At 40.6% G+C, this 26141-nt stretch overlaps 2 protein-coding genes across 3 annotated transcripts in view; both read right to left on the minus strand.

Moving 5' to 3' along the window:
• Positions 1–1705: 1705 nt before the first annotated feature.
• LOC128511308 (myosin heavy chain, fast skeletal muscle-like) lies at positions 1706–11802 on the minus strand. Its single transcript, XM_053484098.1, has 40 exons — positions 11756–11802; positions 11263–11469; positions 11022–11165; positions 10770–10926; positions 10651–10678; positions 10417–10528; positions 10246–10338; positions 10090–10153; positions 9909–10007; positions 9708–9811; positions 9483–9621; positions 9268–9386; positions 9019–9168; positions 8768–8938; positions 8355–8661; positions 8086–8159; positions 7925–8012; positions 7719–7836; positions 7377–7500; positions 7003–7139; positions 6659–6914; positions 6336–6578; positions 6076–6252; positions 5852–5997; positions 5639–5729; positions 5165–5554; positions 4945–5071; positions 4756–4874; positions 4459–4655; positions 4180–4363; positions 3922–4087; positions 3719–3843; positions 3330–3638; positions 3027–3230; positions 2809–2934; positions 2549–2719; positions 2351–2455; positions 2171–2266; positions 1926–2057; positions 1706–1813 (listed from the first exon to the last, which is right to left on the minus strand). The coding sequence occupies exons 2-40, from the start codon at positions 11461–11463 to the stop codon at positions 1799–1801; spliced, it is 5808 nt and encodes a 1935-aa protein (XP_053340073.1). The 5' UTR covers positions 11464–11469; positions 11756–11802; the 3' UTR covers positions 1706–1798.
• The window catches only part of LOC128511287 (plexin-A2-like), a 74476-nt gene continuing 59851 nt past the window's right edge, over positions 11517–26141 (minus strand). Inside the window, exons 27-33 of one of the 2 annotated variants that reach the window (XM_053484066.1) lie at positions 25239–25342; positions 24006–24102; positions 19166–19362; positions 18887–19056; positions 18417–18629; positions 17756–17906; positions 11517–11802 (exon numbers count right to left, since the gene is read on the minus strand). In XM_053484066.1, the coding sequence (XP_053340041.1) occupies positions 11752–11802; positions 17756–17906; positions 18417–18629; positions 18887–19056; positions 19166–19362; positions 24006–24102; positions 25239–25342 (983 nt within the window). In that variant the 3' untranslated portion in view covers positions 11517–11751. Of the gene's footprint in view, positions 11803–15430; positions 16786–17755; positions 17907–18416; positions 18630–18886; positions 19057–19165; positions 19363–24005; positions 24103–25238; positions 25343–26141 lie in introns of those variants that run through there. The other variant, XM_053484065.1, reaches the window with a different exon arrangement.

A 26141-nucleotide genomic window follows, 5' to 3' on the forward strand; every position in this document is an offset into this window, starting at 1 on the left:
AATGACGATGAGTGAGTAAGTGAGTAATATAAAAAGCTGATGTTGTGTTTGTTTTTACCATAAAGTAAATCTAATGCCTAAATGTAATGTATAGTCCCAGTTTCCACAGCTTTTATAGCATCTTTTATAATGGAAATGTTCCTCAGAATGTATATGCTGTTACTCATTACCCTAAAAAGAAAGCTATCTGGAGACACTATCTGGAATTAACCAATTGATTTGTAAGCTTATACTGGCTAAGCAACAAATAAAACATAAAAACAAAGTACATTTTTTAAAAAGATTTTAAAAAAAGCATAAAATTAAAAAGTTCATATTTACTTTTATTGGTCTACAGATGGCTAGTCATTCAGTCTGTAGTTCAACTTGTGTTGGTGCATTATCACAACCTTTTGGGGAAAATTGGCTAGTGTGTAATGCTGTCTAAAAATAAAACTACTAGCCAAAGAGTCTCTAAGATTTTATTTATCCCTAGCTTTAATTAAAGCACCCAATGCGGTGGCCAGTTCATTTGTGAAAATTATTCCTCATGCTCCCAGGATCACTCTTTCTCCTTCTGAGTCATGAAAGAAAAGCTGAAGTACATTCAGGTGGTCAGCTGACTTCATTTTATTGCCCCATAACATTACTGAGTCTCGACCTGAGTAACTGATCAACCCCAGATCATAACACTGTCTCCAGAGGCTTGGACAGTGAACACTATGCATGATGGGAGCATCGCTTCATGTCCTTCCATTCTCACCCTGACACGCCCATCACTCTGGAATAGGCTCAGTCTGGACTCATCAGGTCACATGACCTTTTTCCATCACTCCAAAGTCCAGTCTTTATGCTCGCCAGCAAACTAATGATTCTCACTAACAAGTGGTTTTCTGAAAGACTCACAGCTGTTTAATGCCAATCCTGTGAGTTCTCATCACATTGTGTGTCTCTGTGTCCTTCCACTATCCTTCTGATAATGTGTTGAAGGGTTATTAGCCTAGTTCCAGTAATATTAAATATCAAATAAAAAAAATAGTTGTTTTCTTTGCTTGATGCAGTGCCAGGAGAAATTCAATGTATATTTTACTGTTATGTATCTGCTGGAGGGCTTTGTTGTGTTGACATTAAAATCGCCACACTCGCCAGTTCTTTTAGATGTCTTGCATGCACTCACTCATTACCTGATGGTCTATACTGCTTTCTCCTGTATACAGGGTCGCAGTGGGCCTGGAGTCTATCCTACTGTAGGAGACTTAGGGCATGAGGCAGGGTACACCACGGGGTGGCAGTCCATCACAGATTGTCTTGCACAGCATTCTAATTTGGTCCTAGAATTATTTTTTCCCTATATATACCTATACTGTATATACCTTCCTGATACTGTACAGTATATCCATGTTCCAAATAAAACAGCAGTATCAGATTTCTAATAGTAGTGCTGTGAGACATTTTCACATTATCTGTTTCTGAAATCCCAATTCTTAATTGGAAACACAGATAATAATGTTGGTTTCTTATAGTTATATTGGGTGTGCAGTTGTAGCTCGAGCTTGTGCATTTGTTAAGATTCTTATGTGGAGTTGATTGTGTAAGCCTAAATAAAAAATTTTAGCCTGAAATTTATGAAGGTGCATTCCAGTTGCATTGGGGAACAGGATAAGATATTCTCTAGTGTAGCTTTACAGTGTTGTTTCTATTTTCACAAAGAGGCTTAAAGTCAGGGTTGCATTTAGATAATTTATTCAAATAAAAAGTTAAGACATCACAAGTCAGGCATATTTTAAGCTTTCTTGTCGGTGCCTTGTTTGTCTCCATTTTATTCTTCTTTGCCCTTTAGAAAATATGATACAATAAGTACAGTTAGAGGAAATCTTTTAGTGAGGTGGTTTAATAAAAAAGGGCATGTTAGGAATTATAAAACTGAAAAACAAGATGACTATCACCTTTCCAGCCTCTCTGCTCTTGGCTCTCAGCTTGTTGACCTGGGACTCAGCAATGTCAGCACGCTCCTGAGCTTCCTCCAGCTCATGCTGCACTTTTCTGTACCTGGACAGGTGAGTGTTGGCCTGCTCCTCCTGTGATCATCAAGAAACACCCAAATTAGTGTTTTTTAAATCATTAAAAAAAAAACATCCCCATGATTGTTGTAATGCCCTACATGAATGACCAGTGTAGGTTGTAAACTTACAGCTTCCTCAGCCTGCCTCTTGTAGGCCTTCACTTTGAGCTGCAGTTTGTCCACCAGGTCCTGCAGTCTATTCACATTCTTCTTATCCTCTTCAGTCTGTAGAGAATGGTCTTAATTTATATTTTGCTTGTTTTTATGTGCTATTTACATGTACTACTTATTGGCAACTATACTCAGTACCTGGTAGGTGAGCTCCTTCACTCTCCTCTCATATTTACGGACTCCTTTAATTGCATCAGCTCCACGTCTCTGCTCAGCTTCAACTTCACTCTCCAGTTCCCGCACCTAGACCAGATATTTTATTTGTGGGAAAAAATGAAATAAATTGAAATAAAATTATCCTCTAGCTGTATTTTGTGTTAAAAGACTGTGAAATACCCTAGATTCCAGTTTCTGGAGCTGCTTCTTTCCACCCTTCATAGCGAGGTTCTCAGCCTCATCCAGACGGTGCTGCAGATCTTTGACTGTAACCTCAAGGTTCTTCTTCATCCTCTCCAGGTGAGCACTGGTGTCCTGCTCTTTCTTCAACTCCTCAGCCATCATGGCAGCCTAGTGTATGAGTCATGGAAGTGTCAGGTTTACTTTTCATGTATTTGTAAAAGAAGCAAATCTATGTTCTTTTGTTCTTAAACACTTACATCTGTGATTGCTTTCTTGGCCTTTTCCTCAGCATTTCTGGCCTCCTGGATGGTGTCATCCACCTCACCTTGGACCTGCACCAGATCAGCCTCAAGCTTCTTCTTGGTGTTGATCAGGCTGGTATTCTGTTAAAAGGGGTGACAAGGTGACATTTGGTGTTTTTTTTTCACAAAACATCAAAGAAAAAGCAAAGGAACAGCTAGTAGATCCTTCCTACCTGAGAGTGCAACAAAGCCACACGCTCACTGGCATCGACCAGCTCCTGTTCAGCCACTTTGCGTCCTCTCTCTGTCTGCTCCAGGGCAGATCTTAGCTCCTCAATCTCTGCCAGCATCAGGTTATTTCTGCGCTCCACCATGGCCACCTGCTCCTTCATGTCTTCCTGGCCTCTGACAGCCTCATCAAGGTGCAGTTGGGCATCCTGATGTAAAAGCAGTTATCGGTTTTACTAGAAACTTCATATTACACTTTTGTAAACCTTTGTGAATCTGTGAATCAAACAAAAAAGATAAAGGCAGACCTTAAGCTGTCCATGAACATTCCTGAGTTGTTTCTGGGCCTCAGACGCCTGACGGTTGGCATGGCTCAGCTGAATCTCCATTTCATTGAGATCTCCCTCCATCTTCTTCTTGACCCTTAAAGCATCATTCCTGCTTCTTACCTCAGAATCCAGAGTGGTCTGCATGGACTCAATCACCCTCTGGCTGTTTCTCTTGATCTGCTCCATCTCTTCATCCTTCTCAGCCAGTTTCCTGTCAATCTCACCCTTAACCTGGTTAAGCTCAAGCTGGAAACGGAGGATCTTAGACTCTTCATGTTCAAGTGTACCCTAAAGAAATAGGTTGGATGTGAAATGATGTAATGCACATCCAGTTTGACTTTATTTTCTGCTTGTTTTAGTTTAGTTACCTCGGCTTCTTCAAGAGCAGTTTGGATTTCTGATTTCTCAGTTTCCACTGTCTTTTTTGCTTTCTCCAGCTCATGGATGGTTTTTCCAGTCTCCCCGATTTGTTCAGTCAGGTCAGAAATCTCCTCTGCAGATGAGAGAAAATTCATAGGTTGTTGGTTTCCATTTTACTAAGGATTTACATATAAATTTCTGTTTAACATACGCTGTAGATTCTTGTTCTCCCTTTTCAGAGTCTCCAGATGATCAAGTGTTTCCTCATATGAGTTCTTCATTTTAAAGAGCTCAGTGCTAAGAGAGCGAGATTCTTTCTGAGCTCCCTCCAATTCAGCCTGGCCTTCCTCATACTTCTGCTTCCATTCTGCCAAGACCTAAATGTCACCATAAAAAGGATCATGTAACTTGCTTCTGTCAGTTTAATAACCTTTTTTTCTTAATTAATATTTTATCAATAGGTGTTCACCTTGTCAAAGTTCCTCTGCTTCTTGTCTAGATTTGCAGCCAGGGCATTGGCTCTCTCAACATCTATCATGAGGTCCTCCACTTCACCCTGCAGTCTCTGCTTGGTCTTTTCCAGAGAAGCACATTTGGAGTTCACAGCTTCAATGGATTCCTCTGCTTCTTGTAGACGCTGAGCAAGCTTTTTTCTGTAAGGAAGTTAATCAGCAATATGTTGTAAATGTGGTTGTGATGTGGGTTATTTGTTTAGACACAACTGTTTGTCACTGCGTTATGAATTTACTTAGACTCCTCAAGCTCCTCAGTACGCTGGATGGCATCAGTCTCGTATTTGGTTCTCCACTGAGCCACCTCACTGTTTGCCTTGGACATTCCACGCTGAAGCTCAGCCTTGGCCTCCTGTTCTTCCTCAAACTGCTCTCTGAGCAGATCACAATCATGACGAGCTGATTGGACAGCATGAGCGAGGGCATTCTTGGCCTGAAGTGAAGAGTTGATTTTCGGTTTACAGTGATACTCCATATAAATTTAAGCACACTAATGGTATGGACAGATTCATGTAGTTACTTTTACTATTTACCTTCACTTCCTCCTCAGTGACTCTCTTGAGTTCTTCAATTTGCTGAGTGTAAGCTTGTTTTCCTCTTGTAAGCTGGGAAACAAGTGCATCTTTCTCTTCCAGTTGCCGGCTGAGTTCGCCTGTCACCAACAACGGGGCATTAGCTACTGTATATTTTAATTACATGTTAGGTTGAATTACAGTACTCACCATTTTCAGTCTGAAGTCTTGCCTTCTGTGTGTTAATGTCATTCAATTGACGGACATTCTCTTCGTTTTTGGTCTTGAGTTCACTCAGTTGGTCCTCAAGGGTGCGGCACATCTTCTCTAGGTTGGCCTAAATCAGAATAGAAAGGAAATGCTGTAGTAATTTATATCAGTACCTTTTATCTTAGCACTCTACTATAAGAAGTAAAGTCCATTATGATACCTTTGCTTTGGCAACAGATTCCATGTTACTAGAGAGGTCATCAATCTCCATTTTATATTCACTCTTTTCCTTCTCCAGCTTCTGTTTGACACGCTGAAGGTTGTCGATCTGCTCTCCAAGCTCAGCAACACTATCAGCTTGTTTCTTGCGAAGTGCAGCAGCCATGGCTTCATGCTGCAGAGTGGACTCTTCCAGATCACGACGCAGTTTCTGGAACTCAGCCTCACGCTTCTTGTTCATCTCAACCTGAGCAGCAGTGGCACCTCCAGCTTCCTCAAGCCTCTCACTAATCTCCTCAAGTTCCCTGGAGAGATCAGCTCTCTGCTTCTCAACTTTAGCACGAGCTGCACGTTCAGCCTCAATTTCCTCTTCCAGCTCCTCAATGCGTGCCTAAGATTTAAACGTTAGTCTTGTCTGAATTAATACCTTTGTTAGCAGAGCTTACAACCAAGATGTTTTAAATCTCATAATTACCTGGAGTTCTTTGATCTTCTTCTGAAGTTGAGCTCCCAGGGACTGTTCATCTTCAATGTTGCTCAGGAGCTGACTTACTTCAAAGTCTTTTCTGTTTTGTGCAATGAGAAAGAAACAAATATAATAATGTACTATTACTAACAAACATGGTAAATATTCACAAGAGCTCTATATGTGCTTTAAGAACTTAAAAGTTAATGTACACACACTCACTTCTTGATCTTTTCATCAGACTGCTGCTTGTTATTCTCCAGGTCCATTATGGACTCCTGGGCCAGTTTCAAGTCACCCTCAAGCTTCCTCTTGGCTCTTTCCAGGTCCATACGGAGTTTTTTCTCTTGTTCCAGAGAACCCTCAAGCTGTGTATGTTGGAATGTTACATTTTTACCTCACAATCTATAACAGAGTTAAGAAATAGCAAAATAGAAAACTCTTACATCATCAACTTGTTGCTCAAGCTTGGTTTTTGCTTTGGTCAGAGTGTTGACTTTGTCTTCCTCTGCCTGGAGATCATCCAGAGTCTGCTGGTGTGCCTCTTGGAGGGCTTTCTTCTCTTTAGTGAGCTTGGCAATGCTTTCATCCTGAGAGGTCATCTCTTCAGTGAGGTTCTTGACCTGTCACAGAGCATTGCAATAATGCTATGTGTGTAATTTCTTATTATGAATGTATAACATAACTTCAATTAATTCATTTCAACCTTGTTCTCTGTGGCATGCTTCTCTTTTTCCACTTTGGCCAAGGTGAGCTCCAGGTCATCAATGTCCTTCTTCAGCTCAGAGCACTCATCCTCCAGCTTCCTCTTCTTAGCAGTCAGCTCAGCATTAATTTCCTCCTCATCCTCCAGTCTCTCATTTGTGTCTTTGAGTTTAGCTTCAAGCTGGATCTTGCTCTTGATGAGCCCCTCACACCTTTCCTCAGCATCAGCAAGGTTCTCAGTTTCCTGTCATTGTAATTGTTTTAACGTAATTAATGTCATCCAAATCCCAGTAATAATTGGCCAACTCTGTTTAAAATACTTACAGATGTTACTTGGAGTTGCAGATCATTTTTCTCCTGTAGTAGAGATACCATTTTCTCCTCCAGTTCTTTCTTCTTGGCCAGTGCCTTTGCCAAGTCCTCCTTCATTTTTTCAAAGTTCTCCTTCATGGCAACCATTTCCTTCTCAGTCTCTGCACTCTTGAGAAGAGGCTTGATCTTAAAGTACAGCTTCATCCATGGCCAGTGTTTCACATTCATGAATGAGCGGATGTTGTATTGAATACTGTAGATGGACTCTCTGGAATTAACATTAAATAAGGTCAGTATGCACCTGTTTAACTTAATATTGTGCATGTCTTGTTTAAGTTTTTATTATCTGAACCTACCTCCTTTCCATCATTTTAACAAACTCCCTCCTCATGAGATAGCCACGACACAAAGCTTGAGTCATTGTCACCAGTGATGCCAGTTTCTCATCTCGCATCTCTTCAAGGGCACCCAGAAGTCCAGCTTTAAAGAACACCTGAAGATTTTTTTCAAGAAATTCAAAACATGAGTTTGTATCCCAGAAAATATATCAAATGAAACAGAGTACATAACAGCTTGTGCTGAAATTTGCCCTGGTTGTTGTAGAATTAAAGAAAGTCTCAGTTGTATTCGTTTAAGTTGCACTAATTCCTTTGGATATATTGGCATGTTTTACCTACAGTATATATTCATTATTTATTTATTTTTAATTTTTTACAAGACAACTACATACCTTGGTGTGTCCAAACTTGTACTGGGTATGATCTACATCAATTGAGCCCAAGAGTTTCTCTGAAGCTTTCTTGTTGTCAATGAACTGTCCTTCTGGGATGACACTGGCATTTAAGACTTTGTATCTGAACAAGGAAAATTAAAAATGTATTACAGAACAAACAAGTATATTTTCTAAATATACAGTATATCTTGTAAAACCTTTTTATTTTCATATCTCGGTATGAAATTAACATACCATGTGTCGAGGCAAATGGTATGTTTCATGATTCATGTGTGCTACATAACATATTGTGAAATGTTGAATATTTATATTATATATAAACAGTGTGATTCAGTATACCTCTGCTTGAAGTCACCGTAGAGGATTCTGCTGGGGAATCCCTTTCTGCAGATTCTGATACCCTCCAGCACACCATTACACCTCAGCTGGTGGATGACCAGGAAGTTCTCCATCAGACCTAGCATAGAAATGTTATGTTTTTTTTGTTATACAGTCTGTATCATCAAAAGAGCTTATAAATTAGTTGTATAGGAAATTAAGTGTACCTGGTGTTTTAGACTCATTAGGAATCAAACAACGCACAAAGTGAGGATGAGTGCTCCTTAAATTAGTCATCAGCTTGCCCAAGTTCTCCTGCAGAAGACACAAGTAAGCAATTGCCAAGTTGATATACTGTATATTACAACCCATCTGCCAAAACTCTTACCCTAAAGACGGCAGACACTGTTTGAAAGGAGCCACCCTTCTTCTTGCCACCTTTCTTTCCGCCTCCACTGTCACCTGCTCAACAGAATGTTTAAAAAGTTTTAAAATGAATTTTACTTTTTAATATCTTAATTTTTTTCTTCTACATTATTTGACCAAATTAACACATTCACTCATATATGATAGTTTAGATTAGTTAAGATTTGTCTAAAATTAGTACTAAGTTTTGCTTTGGTTAAAGTTTAAATCAAGATCAAACTCATAGCGTACCATCAGCAGAGGCATGACCAGCATACAGGAGGGCCAGCAGTTTGTTCGCTGATTTCTGGTACAACTGTACAACAGACTCGTTCAGTGGATCCTTGTTCTTGTCCAACCAGCCGGAAATGTTGTAGTCCACAGTGCCGGCGTAGTGCACCAGAGAGAAGTGTGCCTCAGCTTTGCCTTTGGCAGGCTTTGGCTTCTGGAAAGCATTGCATTTGCCAAGGTGCTGGTCATGAAGCTTGTTCTTGAAGGATGTGTCTGTGGCTTTGGGGAACATGCACTCCTCTTCAAGGATGGAGAAGATGCCCATTGGCTGTTGGTGACAGACTTATTTTATTTTATTTCACTGCAGTATTAGTGATGACTGGGAATATTTCAGTGATATTGTTGATGGCATCACTGACACCACAGCAGCTTACCTTCTCAATGAGCTCAATGCAGGCAGCCAAGTCCATACCGAAGTCAATGAACTCCCAATCGATACCTTCTTTCTTGTACTCCTCTTGTTCCAGCACGAACATGTGGTGGTTGAAAAACTGTTGCAGTTTCTCATTTGTGAAGTTAATGCAGAGCTGCTCCAGGCTGTTGAACTGTTACAGGAGATCAGTACATTAAACGTTGCCAAAACTCCTTAAAAACCACTAAATCATGGAAAATAAGAATTATTTACATCAAAGATCTCAAATCCAGCGATGTCCAGCACTCCGATGTAGAACTGTCTTTGTTGCTTTGTGTCCAACATCTCGTTGATACGGATGACCATCCACAAGAACATTTTCTCATAGATGGACTTACAGAGCGCCGATACAGCATTGTTCACCTGAAGAATGCAAAAGTTTTATTGATATTATCCTGCAGTTTGTTTTTCTATAAACAAAACTCTATTCTTACTTTTAACGGTTGAATAATAAGACATTACCTGAGGTACAGTCTGGCCTTTGGTCACAAACTCATTTCCGACTTTGACTCTGGGGTAGCACAAAGCTTTCAGCATGTCAGCTGAGTTCAGGCCCAGAAGGTAGGCGATTTTATCAGCAACTGAAGTGAAAAATATTGTCTTAATAATCGGGAATGGCACACATCTAGTACTTTATATATTGATAGACTAGGTATATCTTGTAATTGCTTTCATACCCTCAGTGCCATCAGGCTCAGCCTGCTCCTCCCTCTGCTTCTGCTTGAACTTCATGCTGCCATGATGTATCACAGCACCGGTCAGCTTGTAGATGTTAATTTTCTCATCAGCGTTGAAGCCGAGAATGTCAATAGCCGTCTGTGTGATAAAAAGGAGAGCTTACTTGTGTGTATCTTCAAAGTAAAAAGGTTTTTAATGAAATCCGAACAAGTATTTTTTCCTACATCTGTGGCGATGAACTCCTCCACATCATTGATGCTCTTGACTGTGATTTCTCCCTGGCTGATCATTGGGTAGTCATAGGGGTTGGTGGTGATGAGCAGTGCCTCTGTATGATAATTAATTCAAATTGTATTAAGCCTACTTAGTTTTTACAAAATAAAATGTTTTTTTTTTTTTAACATGATGACTTTGACGTTCCTTACCAAGCAGCTCTGGTTTGTGTCCAGTCATGAGCTGGTAGAAAATGTGGTAGCTCCTCTCAGCAGACAGCTGGAAGGTGACTCTTGACTTTTCCAGCAGATCTGGTCACATTAAGATAAATACTTAAATGCTTGCATGTATTTTTTTTAATTTTAGGAGGAAAAAAAGAATCATGGAACTTACAAGTTTCTATATCAGCTGAGGCCAACTTTCCAGTTTGTCCAAAATGAATTCTGATAAATTTACCCTATAAAGTTTAAAGATGGTTAAATTACTGTTTAACATTCATAATCTTGTAACATATTGGCTGCAATAGTCATGCAATCTAGGATTACTTACAAAACGAGAGGAGTTGTCATTTCTCACAGTCTTGGCATTACCATAAGCCTCCAGTAGGGGGTTGGCTGCAACAATTTGGTCTTCCAGTGACCCCTGGTGATGATTGCAGTTGTTTTAATGAGGTGTCTGAGGTCTGATTCTGTAATATAGCAATAATAATGATTCTCTTACCTGCATTTTGCCAGCAACAGGCTCTGCCTTCTTCTGTGTACTCATACCAACCATGGCAAAGTACTGAATGACACGTTTTGTGTTCACAGTCTTTCCTGCACCAGATTCTCCACTGGGGGTAGAACAGGAGAGTCCAGCATGAACAACTGTTTATTACATGTGCATACAGTATATCTAGAGATGCATCTGTTTCATCATTAGGGAATTATTCTTTAGGAAGAGGTTTTGACTTACGTGATCAGGACTGACTGGTTCTCACGATCTAAAGGAATAACAGAAGAGCATTTTATATAATGCAATTAGCTATGTATAAAGTAAATGGAACATTTCAAAATATAATAAGAACATCATACCAGTGTGCATGAACTGATAGGCGTTATCAGAGATGGAGAAGATGTGAGGTGGAGCTTCAATTCTCTTCTTGCCTCTGTATCCTTGAACAACGATAGCGTCGTACACTGGGAGCCACTTGTAGGGGTTCACAGTGACGCAGAACAACCCTGAGTAGGTCTGAAGGGAGAGTGAAATTGAATTTTATCAAGTTTATGTCACTACAGTCTCTTATATTTTTTCTTCATAACAGATTAGTTTTTGGTTTGACTTACGTAGATCATCCATGCTGCGTAGCGCTCTTTGAGGTTATACAGCACACAGGGTTCATTGAGGTGGGTCATCATGACCATGTCCTCAATCTTGTCAAATTTGGGAGGATTCATGGGATAGACGTCATCCTCCTTAACTGTGAGAGTCTATGAAGTCAAAGATTAAATGCACATGGTTAGATGCATGCAGGCGTATAAATTATACATATAATCTATAGATTTGTCAGGTTTTTTTTTTACTTACTTTGCCGTTCAGAGTTTCAACAGTGGCTTTGCCACCCTCTTTACTCTTCAGTGTACCCTTGAGATACATCTCCGCTGCATCAGATACAAAGACTGCTGACTTGGCATCAAAAGGTTTGTTCTGAGCCTCAACCCGCTCTTTTTCTGTCTTCCGGAGGTAGATGGCCGCCGGGCCGAAACACTCCATCTCACCATCTCCCATGGTGCACTTTTTATGTTTAAATTAAATACCTAAACTCAATTTCTGAACTTGTGACAGCAAAAGGCAACCTATTGAATTGCATTGACCTATGTAAAAATCAAGCCTTTTACTACATTTCAGGTATCTTCAACCTTATCCTCAAACACCAATTGTGGCTTTCTGTCAAGTCTGTTTATTAGGTGGAATCAGGTACGAGTCCAGATTCTTTGGGAAGGAAACCTGCCACATTACAACCCATTAAGGATAAAATGCAGACACCTTGAAATCTGTAATTGATTTGTGTACAACTTACTGTGTTGCTCTTCCTGGGCCAAAAAGTTGCAAGACTTGTGCTGGATTCTGAAATGCATAAACACGTTATGAAAACTCACAAGTTCCTACTTCTAATGAAGAGTTAAAGAGAAGATGGGTCAAAATAACTAACTAAAGCATGCTAGTGTTTATTTAAATAAAGGTGAATGATTTACAATAAGTAATTGTAAAGGCATGTTTTGGCGATGTGTCTCACCTTCACTGGGTGGTTATATGTCCTTAGGGAAGTCCACCACTGATCTGTATATATACACTCGAATTGTTCAGTCAGCATGAGTGACTCGCTTTATTTGGCCGGGGATTTAAGTTGTTAAGCCATGATCCCGTGTTTATGTGTGAAATTTGGCTGTTAATTTTCTCATAGTCGCTGATTAATAGTCTTCAACACACGTTTGACAATACGTAGTACATTTCATACGATTTATTAATGTAGTGCAAGGAAGACACCTTTCCTAATAAACACTAGACAGTAAGTCAGCAGGTAAAAGGTGAGAATAACAGAATAATGATGTATATAATTTATGATGTAATGACAGTAAATTATTGATGACAGTATATCAGGTGTTACAGTACATAATAACTCTTGGTATGTAATTATGTTTAATAGCACATTTATATTTTTAGGCCTGTAGTAACTATCCAGACCCTTTGGCTTGGTATAAATCTAATTAGGTGCTTATCATTCTTAATACTGAGCTTGTAGATAGACTAATCCGACTTGCATTTCAACAGTGCCTGACTTGACAATGGAGAAGCTGTCAAATGCCGACACTGGTATTCAGTGTCATGGAATTTGCAGACACACATTTTTATTAATAAGCAGTATGACAGTCAGATGGTCACTTTTAATTCAACTCCTGAGCAGTAGCCAAGGATTACTATTCATGTTATTCATTTTATTATTGCCCCTGTTCTAGCATACATCCACCATTTAAACCAGGCCAATACATACATAAAACATAATCTTAAGTGGAGCAGTGTTGTTTTTGAGTCTGTTTTTTAAATGCAATTAACATGCCGTGAAAACTGATTCCTGCAGTGCATGAAACATTTTGTTCAGTTCAGCACCAGGACAGCCTTTGCTTTGCTCTGCCATGCTGTATGTCCTCATGAATCTGCAAACCCAAATCCATAGTTATTTTCCAAATTTTCAATAGGACATATCCTGTATTGTATTCGAGGTGTGACTCTAAGTGTGGTTAAAAGCAGCTCATATGACTTATTGGATAACAAGGACTAACCCCGGGGGAGAGCTTAGATGAACGGATTGAACTTGGCTTACAGTTTTCATACTCTCTGCATTTGTTATTTCTTCCCTTTACAGATTGTGAAGATTACTTCAAGAGTCTGAAATGGTATGTTGTAAGTAGTTATTATTTTAATAATAATAATAATAATAATAATAGACATGAAAAATACTGTTTTTTGAAATATTTTGGAATAAATGCAACTATAATACTGTAATACAACTATAATACAAGTCCAAAGTTTGAAACTGTTTTGTTAGGATAAATAAGATTGGAGAGAAACCTCATACAGGATGATAAACAAAAATGCTAACACTTTCTGGTTGTGGTGTATGATATAAGAACACGCGTATGCCACCGGGCCACATGATGTACAAGACTTTGAAGAGAAAATTAAACTGTACCCCTAAAAATGTGCACATGAGCTCTGGAGACCACACGGTCTTTCAAAGCTTCCCGTCATGTATTGAAAATGACACCACATGCTGTACTGTGCACTACGCCGAGACCCTTTAAAGCAATAAAACTCTATAGTCTGTCACTGGTAACCCAACCTCCTTGTGTTGTACAAATGTTTCGGTCATCCCGTATCTGGTTATTTTATGACATGTTTAGAATGAAGATAGTGCTTTTTCCCCCCTACAGTCAACTGGCTGTGTGCTATAATAATAAAAAATAAAAATAAAAACCTTTCTCCCTGTGCAAAGTGTTTTTTTTATTTTTATACACAATACACTCGCCTTATCTTCTCCTCACTGGTTTACTTTTTTGTAGCAGCTCCATGTCCTGTGATACGTACAGTACATACTGTACTACTGTACACGCACTGGAAGTGTCCCAATGCAACCGACAATGAACCGTAGAGACAGGAAAAAGACCACGGAAAACTGCGTAATTCATTAAAGGCCAGGGCATTAGTCATAGGGACAGCTGAAACGGACACGTGTGCAACTCGATCTGATGTTGGCCTGAGACAAGAATATCAAAATAGTTGCAATAACATTCGTCTAGCTCGGTCCATAAAAATTTGGCACTCTGACCATCACCTTCAAGTGTGCCATGACAATGAGCTAAATATAGCCCACATGGATTTGTACCTGAAGCTAATGCACTGGTCTTTATTACATTAAAGGGGAAAAGTCACTCCAGGTCATTGCTTTTCAGCAGCTTGTCTTAGTTAAATATCTGTTAATCAAAATGTAAACTTCTAGACGTATAATTCTTTCTCATTAGCTTATAGTATCATCTACTGTCTTCTGTTCAGGCCCAGTCTCAGACGGGAACGAGAGTTAATTACTGATATTTATGGTTGGACTTCCATCTGGATGCCATCTCTAATGCCAGGGATATAGCTGGCTTGTGATTCGATTACGAACAGCAGGAAGTTATAATCAGAAGGCACAGTCAATCTTACTGACCCCAGTTTGGAACAGAGACAACAAGCGAAAAGATGCTTTTGGGATTGAGATCGTTCTAGGACATTAAATTGTCACGCGTGTGAATTATTGTTGTATTGCCACATATTGCCGTGTATCATGATTTTTACGCCCTGACAGACCGGATGAAGAAATAGCCAAGTGTCCAAGACTGACAGGAGGAACTGCTGAGCTGGGACTCGTCCTACTAATTCTCTGGGGGTTTACAAAAACTTATCTTAAAAGAACACTCTTACAACGTCCTTAGCAAGCCATGTGGGCTTTATTACAGTATTAAATTACATTTTAAACCCTGTGATATCTTAATTATACAAGAGACTGTATACATTTTGACATTCCTTATCCAAATGTCCAGAGATTAAAAACCTTAATCGAAAGTGAAAGTGGGGTGAAATAGATGTAATAAAAATGGGCGAGTGGGGAAAAAAAAAGAATGCTTTGTTTCACATTATTATTTGCAGTCTGTAATTATTCATTAATTTACACTAACAGCGATGCATACATTGAGTATAATGTTGAACTGCCACACAAACAAAGCAGATCTTGTTGCACTTAACGAACATGCAGGACGTTTCTACACTTATCGCTGCTTCCCATCAGCCACCATTTGAATCACCACCACATCAAAGCCTGCATGAACAGTTTTACAATAATAAAGTGTAAGTGTACAAACGAAACTTTACAGTTGTTTGTTCACGGAAGCTCTTTTCAAATCTCTGGGTCTTCCGTTTTCAATAGTTATCGGAAACGGTTTAGTAAATGGCTGGCACCAAAAGTAATGTCTGAGCTTTATTGGAATTGGTGATTTGTTGATTTTACAAATTTATTACAACCTTAAAAATTGGTATAATATAATAAAGGAATGTTTACTATTTACAGTTTCAACACAATAAAATTAAGCTGTATATAAAAAAAGAGTCACATTGATACTATATTCATAAAACAGGGTTGGTTGTTATACTGTCAACTGGGGATACTGGTTTTACTGCAAACACACCAGCATGAGACGAAACATGGATGAAATATTAAACAAGTTAAGAATAAGGACAACAAATAAGTAACCTACAGAACACACATGGAGCATGAGGAAATGTTTAGTGTGGCATTTAATAATAATAATAATAATAAAAGTAAACCAACATTAATTTGAATTATGATGTCAGGAGTCGAACTGGTGAATTTTAGAGACTAAACACGACACTGTTTTTTTTTTTTATACAGCTGAATTTTTTTATGTTTTATAAATCTGGTTTGTCACAAAGCATGCAACATAGTGTATCATCATCAACAACCACGAGATCATCACCTATGTGAAGAAAAAGGAAGGTGTGTATAAAAGGTCATTGGAAGCTCATCGGTACGGTGATGGGAAGAAAAAAATGACCCTAAAGTTTGTTTATTTCAAGTATAAGATATGACCTGAATTATTATAACTATAAAGCCAGTCAGGCGTGGACATCCAGAGCACAAGCCTGTTAATCACACATCACCCTTAAAACAGCATGTAAACGATACACACCTACAAACACACAAACTCGCATTTTGTTTTAAAAGACATGACTTTTGGCCCTAGCGAAACCCTTGGTCCATGTACACAGAGCTTATTTACTGGTGTAATTAAAAGTCAATATGCTGTGAAAGTCGAGACATTTCTTCAGTTACCGACACGAGTCACAGACTGAAGCTGACAAAAACCTCCATGAGGTTGAAAGAATAAACACAAGCTTATTTCTGTCATGCATAATTGAATCCCAAGACCTCAGCATTCCCTTGGGTGTATCTAAAAGTGGAATATTCTGTCCTTCATATTTTTTATTCACATTTCTGCTTAAGGATGGGAGCCTGCTGAGACCTGGCGCAGAACTTCTCACATCAGCCAGCAGATGGTGGTGTTTCTCCAATAACTTCTATCTGTCTCTTGCTCTCAGGCAGGACTAGGAGTGTCTCTGAGTTCTGTTGGTTGGAATCTGAAATAGTTCTACCATTAGTTTTATGCTTTTAGCTGTTCCGGTAAATGCTGGCAGAAAAACGCCAGGTAGAGAGTTGGTTTTAGGGGTTTCTTTAGGTTTTTTTTGTGAAGATCTAATCAGATGCTGTGATGCACTGAGACCAAAGTGGGAGGTTATTGCACCACGACTCGTCACCATGACTTGTCTGACTTGTGGCCTCGGTTCTGTTCTCTCTCACTTGGTCCGTCGATGATTTCAGTCCATTCCTTTGGGGATCTCAGATCAGCTCTCATGTTCCATATCAGCAATAAGCTGCTCCAGTTTGTAGGCGAGTCTCTGTTTCTGGGCCAACGTGTCGCGCTTCAGAGACTGCACTACCTGCACAGAGCCACAAGAGGGCAGGGGAGGACAATGAGGACACATTTACTTGTATATCTTTCATGTTCAAAGGCAAACAAGTCCTGAGTTTCACACTAATCCCATAATGATGTAATGGTAAATGTCCAGCCTGCAGTACTGATCTACAGTACATGAACTGGATCTGGATCAGTAAGTGGTTTTTATTTAATGCATGACAGCAGTGCAGGAGTTACAGTCTCCTGTCTTCACGTCTCCATATGACTAATCGAGTAAATACATCATGCAGTTTCCCATCATGCAGTATCCCATCATGCAGTTTCCCAGTGCAACTCCTAAATCCAGACATCCTGTGACAGCTGGACCTTTCTGACAGAGAGCCAGAGGGGGAGTGTGAACTCGGCTCGGAGCAGCGTCCGGTTTCCAGAATGTCTCAATGGTGAATTCCCAGCAAAGTCAAGGGATTGATTTGTCTCTGATGGAGTTCACACTGACATTCCCAGTACAATATCTGAGTAACTGGTGACTTTTTGGTGTGTCCATTTACTGCACCAGAGGTTTTTCAGTCAGTGTAAAGCGAGAGGACATAATGCTGGGGAAAGATCAAGGCCAGTTAGATCTCATGGGAGCTCATTTGCATCCCAGCCCTGAGATGAGGACGTTTTAAAGGACAGAAGTTCTGCGTTTCTCAGTGATGCGTGTCTGAGTGATCAGAATCTAAATGATCTGATAGCGTTTCCTCTGCCCTTGGTTACTTCAGTTGTCCCTAGAGGTTCCTCAGCTGTTTTTATTAATTGCTTTTGGGGAAACCAGAATGAATAATTATTCAATAAACCCTGAAATAAGCGTTTTTAAAGTATAAGTAGTAACTGACCGTTCAAACTGCAAACCGTTCCTCGTTATTTTCTTCCTAACGACTTTATCTTGCATCAACGCACTGAGCACAAGAGCCGTGATAGTAAGTGTGAGTCGGACCTGAAGTGTGCCGTACCTCCTGACTGTATTTCCTGATGTAGGCGTAGATCTCGTGCAGAGCGCTGAGAGTGTTAAACTCGTGCGAATGGACACGTGCCTGCTCAGCCAAGTACGCATTCATGTCTTGATCGCTGATAGACGGCAGTCGGCTTATATCAGCGTAGTACCTGGAAATGAGACAAACAAATACCAGAGGAAGGAAAAGCCTCAGATATGGACAGTGAGGAGTTTTAAATAAGAAGGTAATTTGGATGATTTTCTCACACTGTACAGCCAGAGGTTCTCCTTTCTCTCCCCCTGATTGGCTCCTTCTGTGTTACCCATACACACCTGCTACGGCGGACAGCGGTTTGTCGCGCGACTTCTATAACGGCTGGCTAATCGCAATGCATTTCAGCCGTTTATCATTTTACTTATTGTTTAAGACTATGGATAAACCTCACTTTAGTTCATTCTTTACATTTACACTGAGGCATTTACACTGACGCTCTTATCCAGAGCAACTTACTGTACAAAAGTGCTTTGAAGTTTCCGTCATTAGAGAGATCCTTAAACTGGGTTACTCAGGGTACCAAGTGCCATCAGTGTACGACGTTAGCCATTTTTAGATTTAGTTTGTCAGATGTCCCTTATAAACACACACACACACACACACACACACACACACACACACCTACCGCTCAACCCAGCTCTTATAGTGCGGGATGTCTTTAGCGTAGAGTAGTTTGTTTGAAGGCGAGTCTTTGCCGAGTCGATGTTCCGAGGTGGAGCAGGAGTCCATGAAGGTCTGGGCCACTACGGATAAACAGGCATCCGTAATGCTGCTCTTGTGGATGTCGAACACAAACTGAGGGTTTTTGATCACGTTGACCCAGAAACGCAGGGGAAGACTGCACGAGAGGAGTTAAACAAGAACCAATAGGAATACAGAAACAAGAACATGATTTAAAGAACTGGCTTCATCCTCGGTCGAGTTACAGAACCGTTTCTGCCCGTTAGTGAAGTTCAGTCCTTAGTACGTAGTTATGTTAATTATTATAATAATAATAATAATAATAATAATCTCCTTCATGCCTCAGCCTTCAATATGCCAACCGTACGAAAATAATTTTCAGCGGTGACCTGAGTGTCCAAGCTCGTGCCTCACCAGTTGCTCTTCCACGTGTGTCGGACGTCAGGGTCATGGATGCTATGTTTGTCCGCCTGCTCGTCCAGGAAGTCAAACATGTACTTGATGGCGAGCGGAAGCGCGCTGCCCCGATTCACCGTGCTGAAGAGCGTCTCGAACAGATCATCCACAAACTTCTGCAACGTGCCCTGCAATAACACACACACACACACACACACACACACACACAGCATTAGGAACTAGGAATCAGTTCATTGTGTGTGTGTGTGTGTGTGTGTGCGCGTGTGTATGTTTGACCTTGGTGGCCAGAAGGCGGGTCAGGTAGATCTCAGACACCATCTTGCTGCCTCGCTCAGCTTCTTTTTGGTCTCCGTGTTCGTGGTTTTTGACCAGATGCCAAACTTTAACTCCGCTCTCCAGATCCGGAGTGATCATCGGCACACGGGAGCTCGAGGACTCCGGACTGCCCGCCGATACTGAGCGCAGGACTGCGTCTGAGGGGAGGATAGAGAGAGAGAGACAAAGTCACCTCTAACACTACTGATGTGTATCTGCCATTTAGTGAAGGAAAAAGCTTTATAAAGTTAATCTAAAGAATTTTTTAACAAAATCTCATATTATATATATATATATTCAACATTCACTGGACATTTAATTACAGTAATCTGACTGAACATAAATAAAGAGGCACAGATTCATTTACAACTGCTTGAGCAGAACATTTAAACATCTGCTCTCATTAAGCCTTTATATTGGAAACCTGTTCCATTCTTCGTATGGGTGTTTAAAATCCTGTCCTTTTAAGGAAAATCATGGAAATCATGGAAATGTATTTGATGCAAACCTCAACCTGATCGACTTCTAATGCAGTGACCATCTGGGAAGCCCAGTTTTATATGATATGCAGTAATTAAAGACTAGAAAATATGAAAAATAAAAGAAACTGAAGCAACACAAACTCGTACATTAAGACCAATAACGCCACTCATTCAGTTATGATACCGGAGGCCGGGCCGGTCGCCGCGCCTGTCGCCGCGCCTAGCCTTTAGCGCTAAACCAATTCTACTGCCGACGGAAGATTTCTTCAGACGATGAAAGCTGATTATAAATCGGTTCGCTTTGCCACGCCCACCTTCTTTAAGCACTGCACAACGCTTCCAGCACCTCAGCCGAGACGCTTAAAACTGTTTTGAAAAACTCGTTCGATTCTGGAAGACATTCGATTCTCAGAAACATCTCTCGATCATTCGTGTTCCAGATCGTCCCTGCATCGTGATAAAGCATCACACATCCTTTATTGAGTTTTTTGAGGCGTTTTTTTACTACATGGACACGAGATGCGTCAAGAACACGCTTTGGGTTTTCATTCATGGACAAGTGAAATCAGATTGTCCAACACTTTAATAAATCCTGGGAAATAATTTTGTTGGTTTCGGTTCACGCAAACATTTACAGCACACATACTGTAAGAGATTGAAAATAGGTCCTTTGGATAAAGAACAAATTTTTTTTTAAAAAGTAGATTGAAAGCAGTGTTTTCCTCCGTGCTCCACCAAACTCCACCAAACTCCACTGAGCTCCACCAAACTCCACCGAGCTCCACCGAGCTCCACCAAACTCCACCGAGCTCCACTGTGCTCCACCATCGGCAGGCTACACTTTTCCGCATACTGTATGCTTTAATCTTTCTCCACCAAACAGACAGTTGACTCAGAGGCCCGAAACGTTCGTGTTTTGCCTTAACAGTCAATAGACACAAAACTTCTGTGTCTCTTTCATGTGGTTTTTAGCATAGAGACGGCTTTTCTTGTGTTTTAGGGTCTGTAGTGGGGTATGGGATGTCTCGGGGTGACCTTCAGTGTTTGCTTTATAGTGCCGAGTAAAGCTTAAGTGCTGCTGCCAACAAATCTTCCTGTAGTTCCTCTTCAGTCAACCCAGGGTTTTTTAGCACACCACCCTGGTAGCAGCAGGTTAGAGCTTCATCTCTCTGCCATGTCCAGGTGGTGTAGCTGCTGTTGCTTTAACTCTAAACTTGTGAAACAAGCTGTCTACTGTATTTCTAGGAACATTTAGTACCATGCAGTCAAACATCTCCATCAACAAATCTCTAGAAATCTCCAGGTAGTCCATGTTTTCCGAATCACGTAGACCTGCGGTGTCCAATCTGTGTGTCACACATTACTGTTCTAATGAGGGATTTGACTCAGGAGGTTGAATAATTCTGAGACAAAAAGCCTATTTTTGTTAACAGCGTTTTTATAATTTCAGCAGATATCTTCTCATTCAGCAGCATATTGTAAAATTCTTTGTGTGTTTTATGTAGAAAACATGAAGCTTGGTGTATCTCATGCTCAGGGTGTGCCAGGAGGGATGAAGAGGTTAATGAAAGACACAGCAGGATATGTATCACACACACACACACACACACACACACACACACACAAACAGCAGTTCTCTCCCTAATTAGCCTCTGCCTCCATCAGCAGATTAGACAGGTTGAACTCTCGCTCTCTCCGCCTGGAGCAGCTCATCACTCGAGGTCATTCTGCAGAAACGTTTCGTTCACACTGCAAGGTCACGGCACACTTTCACACTCATTAACTCACACATGCTTATCTCACTATGAAAGAGACTCACTAGCTTAATCTCAGATTCCTCTACGTCCAGGCGGCACGTAACAATAAGACGTTTAAATGAGTTCTAATGGGTTTAGAAACGGAGGGCTGATGAAACAGAAATATTAACATTAATATCAGCTCTTTCAGCCTCATTGGATACGTGACTTTATCGTCGCAGGAACCCACTTTTCACCGAGTGTGCATGGGTTCCTTTCCATGAGAGTGAAACATCTACACTAATTGTGTGTGTGTGTGTGTGTGTGTGTGTGTGTGTGCGTGTGTGTGTGTGTGTGTGTGTTCGTCCCAGGACAGAGATTTTTTCCCCCACTTGTGAACTGTAGCATCTCTTTGGCAATACATTGACATTTACAATGTTGGGCAGATGTCGTTACCCAGCGCGCCCTACACACACACACACACACACACACACGCACACACGTTACGATGCTGAGACTTTCACTAACACTCTTGGCTTTTCAAGTTTCAAATTCAAATTTAAAGAGCTTTACAACAACTTTGAAACAACAGCAGTTTACAGTACAATGCTTTAAGACACGTCATGACACTGTTCAGTGCTTTATGCACTATAATGCTGACATTGTTGAGTTTAGCATTTTAACACACTTTCACTAATGCAGTACGACGGACACTTTACAGCGTTTTGACATTTTATCACACATTACAACTCTAGACATTGCTTTACAATACTGAAATATACTGAAATACATTGTATGACACCTTTATAACAACTATGGCATGTTTATAACACCTTTAACACCTCTGACACCATCGACGTATTGATGTCCTCTGTGACAGTTTTATGGCACCACATGACACGTCTGACAGCCTTGACACCTCCATTATGACACCCTTATGACACCTTTGACACTTCTATGACACCTCTGACACTCATGACACCCTTATGACACTTAGGACACTCTAATCACACCTTTATGACACCCTTATGACACCTCTGATACTCTTAACCCCCCTATGACAGTTTTATGACACCCTAATGACACCTCTGACACTCTTAACCCCCCTATGACAGTTTTATGACACCTAATGACACCTCTGACACTCTAAACCCCCTTATGACAGTTTTATGACACCTTAATGACACCTGACACTCCTAACCCCCGTATGACAGTTTTAATGACACCCTAATTCAATTCAATTCAATTTTATTTGTATAGCGCTTTTAGCAATTTTCATTGCAGCAAAGCAGCTTTACACAGTCAAAAGAATTATTTAAGTTTGTAATGATACCTCTGACACTCTAAACCCCCCATGACAGTTTTATGACACCCTAATTATACCTGACACTCTTAACCCCCTTATGACACTTATGACACCCTAATGATACCACCTTAATGACTGCTTAAGACAGTTTTATAACTCCCCCTAATGGCACATCTATTACACCCTTAGGACACCTCTATGACCCTCTTATAACACCCCATGATGCCTTTATAATACCTTTAACACTTGACACCTCTATGTTACTCCAGGTTTTACCCGTGTCTATTTAAAGCGCCCTCACTCTGGGTGCGGTTCAGATCTTTAGATTTCACACACTGCAGTAAGAAAACATGCAGCAGATTATGGTTTAAAACAGACCGACTGTTTCACTTTATAGTTAGACATTTAGATGAGCCTCCAGTGTCTGTGTTCGCATTGGGCGGGGTTTCACTCCTTTCCCCCTTCACTTCCCCTTTGAGTGGAGGGGGTGGAGCCCAGAGCCCAGAGCCCCTCCCCCGGTTTGTGGCTCATTTACATAGACACTGAAACAGTTCAGGAAAGGAGTGAAACAGAGGGAGTTTGATGTTTGTGAAATGCATCACCTGAGAGGTATTTTAGCCGGGATATGAACACATACCCTTCTGGGAGCTGCGCGTCTATAAAGAAATAGTTGTTCAGTGGTTTTAGCTCTAAAGCTGTTTTAGATTTTTAATATTAATGATCTGCGCTCTGTGTGTGTTCCTCTGTGGGCGTGAAGATCGATCTGTGACCCTTACAATCCCAGAGCAGGGCTGAGGAGTGTGTGTGTGTGTGTGTGTGTGTGTGTGTGTATACAGTATATATCAGTGTGTGTATCATAACTTTGTTTTAAAAACTGTTTGGTTTTACTTTAAACAGACACTTTGGATCATATTTGCAGAATTTTTGTCTACTTTTAAGTTTTACATTTTCTACTGTTGCTTCTTCACAAAAAAGGTAAAAACCGAATTAAACTAAAACGAATGTGTTTCTGGCGGGGCCTGAGGAAAACCTTCACACCAGTGAATACGTCACACACACAGACACACACAGACACACACACACGATTAAATATTTTTAAAAAGAACTGCGGTACTGAGAGATGACTGGATTCTTTACTGGTTTATTTTTTTATTATTTTTTTAAATGGAGAAAATTAAAGAGAAGGAATGGCGATGTACGGCGAGACCTTCCTTTTTTGGAGCGTGTGGATTAACAGCGTGTTTCTCCTGCAGTCCAGAGGAGGATCAGAGACTCACCGTATCGGCTGAAGCTCCGCGGGAAGCTGGCTGATGTTGAGATGTTGTAGGAGGACATCTGCTTAGGTACCAGAGCCACCACACAGCGATCAGGCACCTACACACACACACACACACACACACACACACACACACACACACACACACACTCTCTGTAAACTGATGAAACACTCCTAAACTGATGACTTTAAATAAATCACTTTAAGCATATTTGCACTGCATAAGTCACTTTAAATATGTGGACTGCACAACCATGGACATTAACATTCTTTTATTACTATTTATTCCGCTGCTCTTATTGTTCTACATTTCTTCATATATTTTCTATACTGTATTTTTGTGTAAAGTTATTTTATTTTTAACTTTTATTTGTATATTTTATTTTATTCTTTCCTAGTTAAACTTACCCTTTATTTAAATTTTCATATTTATTTCCTATTCATATTCTTTTATTTTAAGGTCACGAGCAGTTGTCTAAGCATTTCACTGCATATCGCACTGTGTATGACTGTGTATGTGACAAATAAAATTTGAATTTTGAATTTGACTTAAGTCTGAACGCTGTGTGCTGCATAAACAAAATTCCATAAACAAAAAAAATGTTTAAGTGTTTCAATCCGGTTAAACATAATGATGTCACGCTCTGATCCTCGGACATTTGTTACCATATCAGAGATGATTTCCTCCTTTAGGGCAGCAACAAAAGTCTAGTGGCGTAAAGTCTGGTCCAGTTCCATCAGGCAGTAAAAATGACCTCGCTTTCTGAACAGAGTGTGTACACTCCACTGCGCGTGTTTGCATTTAATAGAACTGTGTGAGAGAGCTCCTTATTCACCAGCTGGAAAACTGCCAGACCACAGTCACACTCGCGCAGGTAATGTGGCCAAAAATACGTTTAATTTTCCTGTCCGAAGCAGCAGCACTGACGTGACGTGGCGACATTTTTCAAAATCACATCACAAAAGCAAAACAGTCTCCAGCTCAGTAGAGAAAGACACAGTATTACGTCACCGTCTCTACTGTCTTGGGTCTGAAATAAAAAACACATTTCCTATAAAGAACAGCGTGTGTAAGTCCACGGACGGCGTGTATTAGTCGTTAGGCTGAATAAAACCGGATCACAGATCAAACAGCATCAGAATTTGGAGATTAGATCGAATGGGCGTGGCCCAATATCCTAACCATGTGAGATGAGTGTGTGTGTGTGTGTGTGTGTGTGTGAGCGGAGGTGACCTGGTAGTGCACCAGTGTGTTGAGTCTCTTCCAGTCGCTTTCGATTTTAGTGGTGATGTCCTCGTCCTGTAGGACCACCCGCGCTGAGCGGCCCTGACGCCATTCTGCAGGACACACACACACACACACACACACACACACACACACACACACTTTTAATGCTGTCACTTGTGATCATCTGATTCATGTGACTAACCAAAAATTCAAGTAGACACACACACACACACACACACACACACGCACTCTGTGATCTGGATTTTAAAACACTCCAGGATGCCTGACCTACTCTGATCCACTTTGACACACACACACACACACACACACACACACACACACACACACACAGTGAGAGAGGAGTGTGTGCTTATGCAAAATTCATCTCTATCCCATAACAATCACTTCCACTTTAAATAATTGAAGCGGGTTCGTCCTTCACCGTCATCAATAATCTATCAGCTCCGGGCCGCTCGGGACAGAACCGGTCCCCCCGCGCCGGTCGCGACCCCAAACCCGACTCTCTTCACCGCGGTGTAACCCGCGCGACCCGTGGCTCCATTTCACTTCTCGCACGCTTCCTAGTACTTTAACTACGTGTCATTTCTGGTTGACTCGAGTCGTCACCTTCGCCAGCGTGTTTAGTTTGGACCCTCTCGTTTCTTCTGCACTTTAGACCTCAGCAGCTCTAACCTCGGCTCTGGACTCGATTTAAAGGATTTAGTTAAAGTCGGCCCAAACATGGTGTCGGTGCTATAAGGTGTCTGACCTGGTGAAAAGGTGAACTTTCAGATAGGATCATGAAACAGCATTTTTCCGAACATTTAACGTTTATCTCCTAATTCAAGCTTTATTTTGTGTAAATACATGTACACATTTATATTTTGATCAGATAAACAGAAACACCAC

This window comes from Clarias gariepinus, chromosome 23, assembly GCF_024256425.1.
Source record: "Clarias gariepinus isolate MV-2021 ecotype Netherlands chromosome 23, CGAR_prim_01v2, whole genome shotgun sequence".
NCBI classification, from domain to species: Eukaryota; Metazoa; Chordata; class Actinopteri; order Siluriformes; family Clariidae; genus Clarias; species Clarias gariepinus.

Bases quoted from the DNA above. Each gene is read 5' to 3' on its own strand.
- LOC128511308 (XM_053484098.1), bottom strand. From the start codon at position 11,463: ATGGGAGATGGTGAGATGGAGTGTTTCGGCCCGGCGGCCATCTACCTC. The intron at 10,927-11,021 runs GTAAGTCAAACC...CTCTCCCTTCAG, and splicing joins ACGCAGCATGGATGATCTAC to ACCTACTCAGGGTTGTTCTG. The intron at 5,730-5,851 runs GTGAGTGTGTGT...TGCACAAAACAG, and splicing joins TCTGATGAAAAGATCAAGAA to AAAAGACTTTGAAGTAAGTC.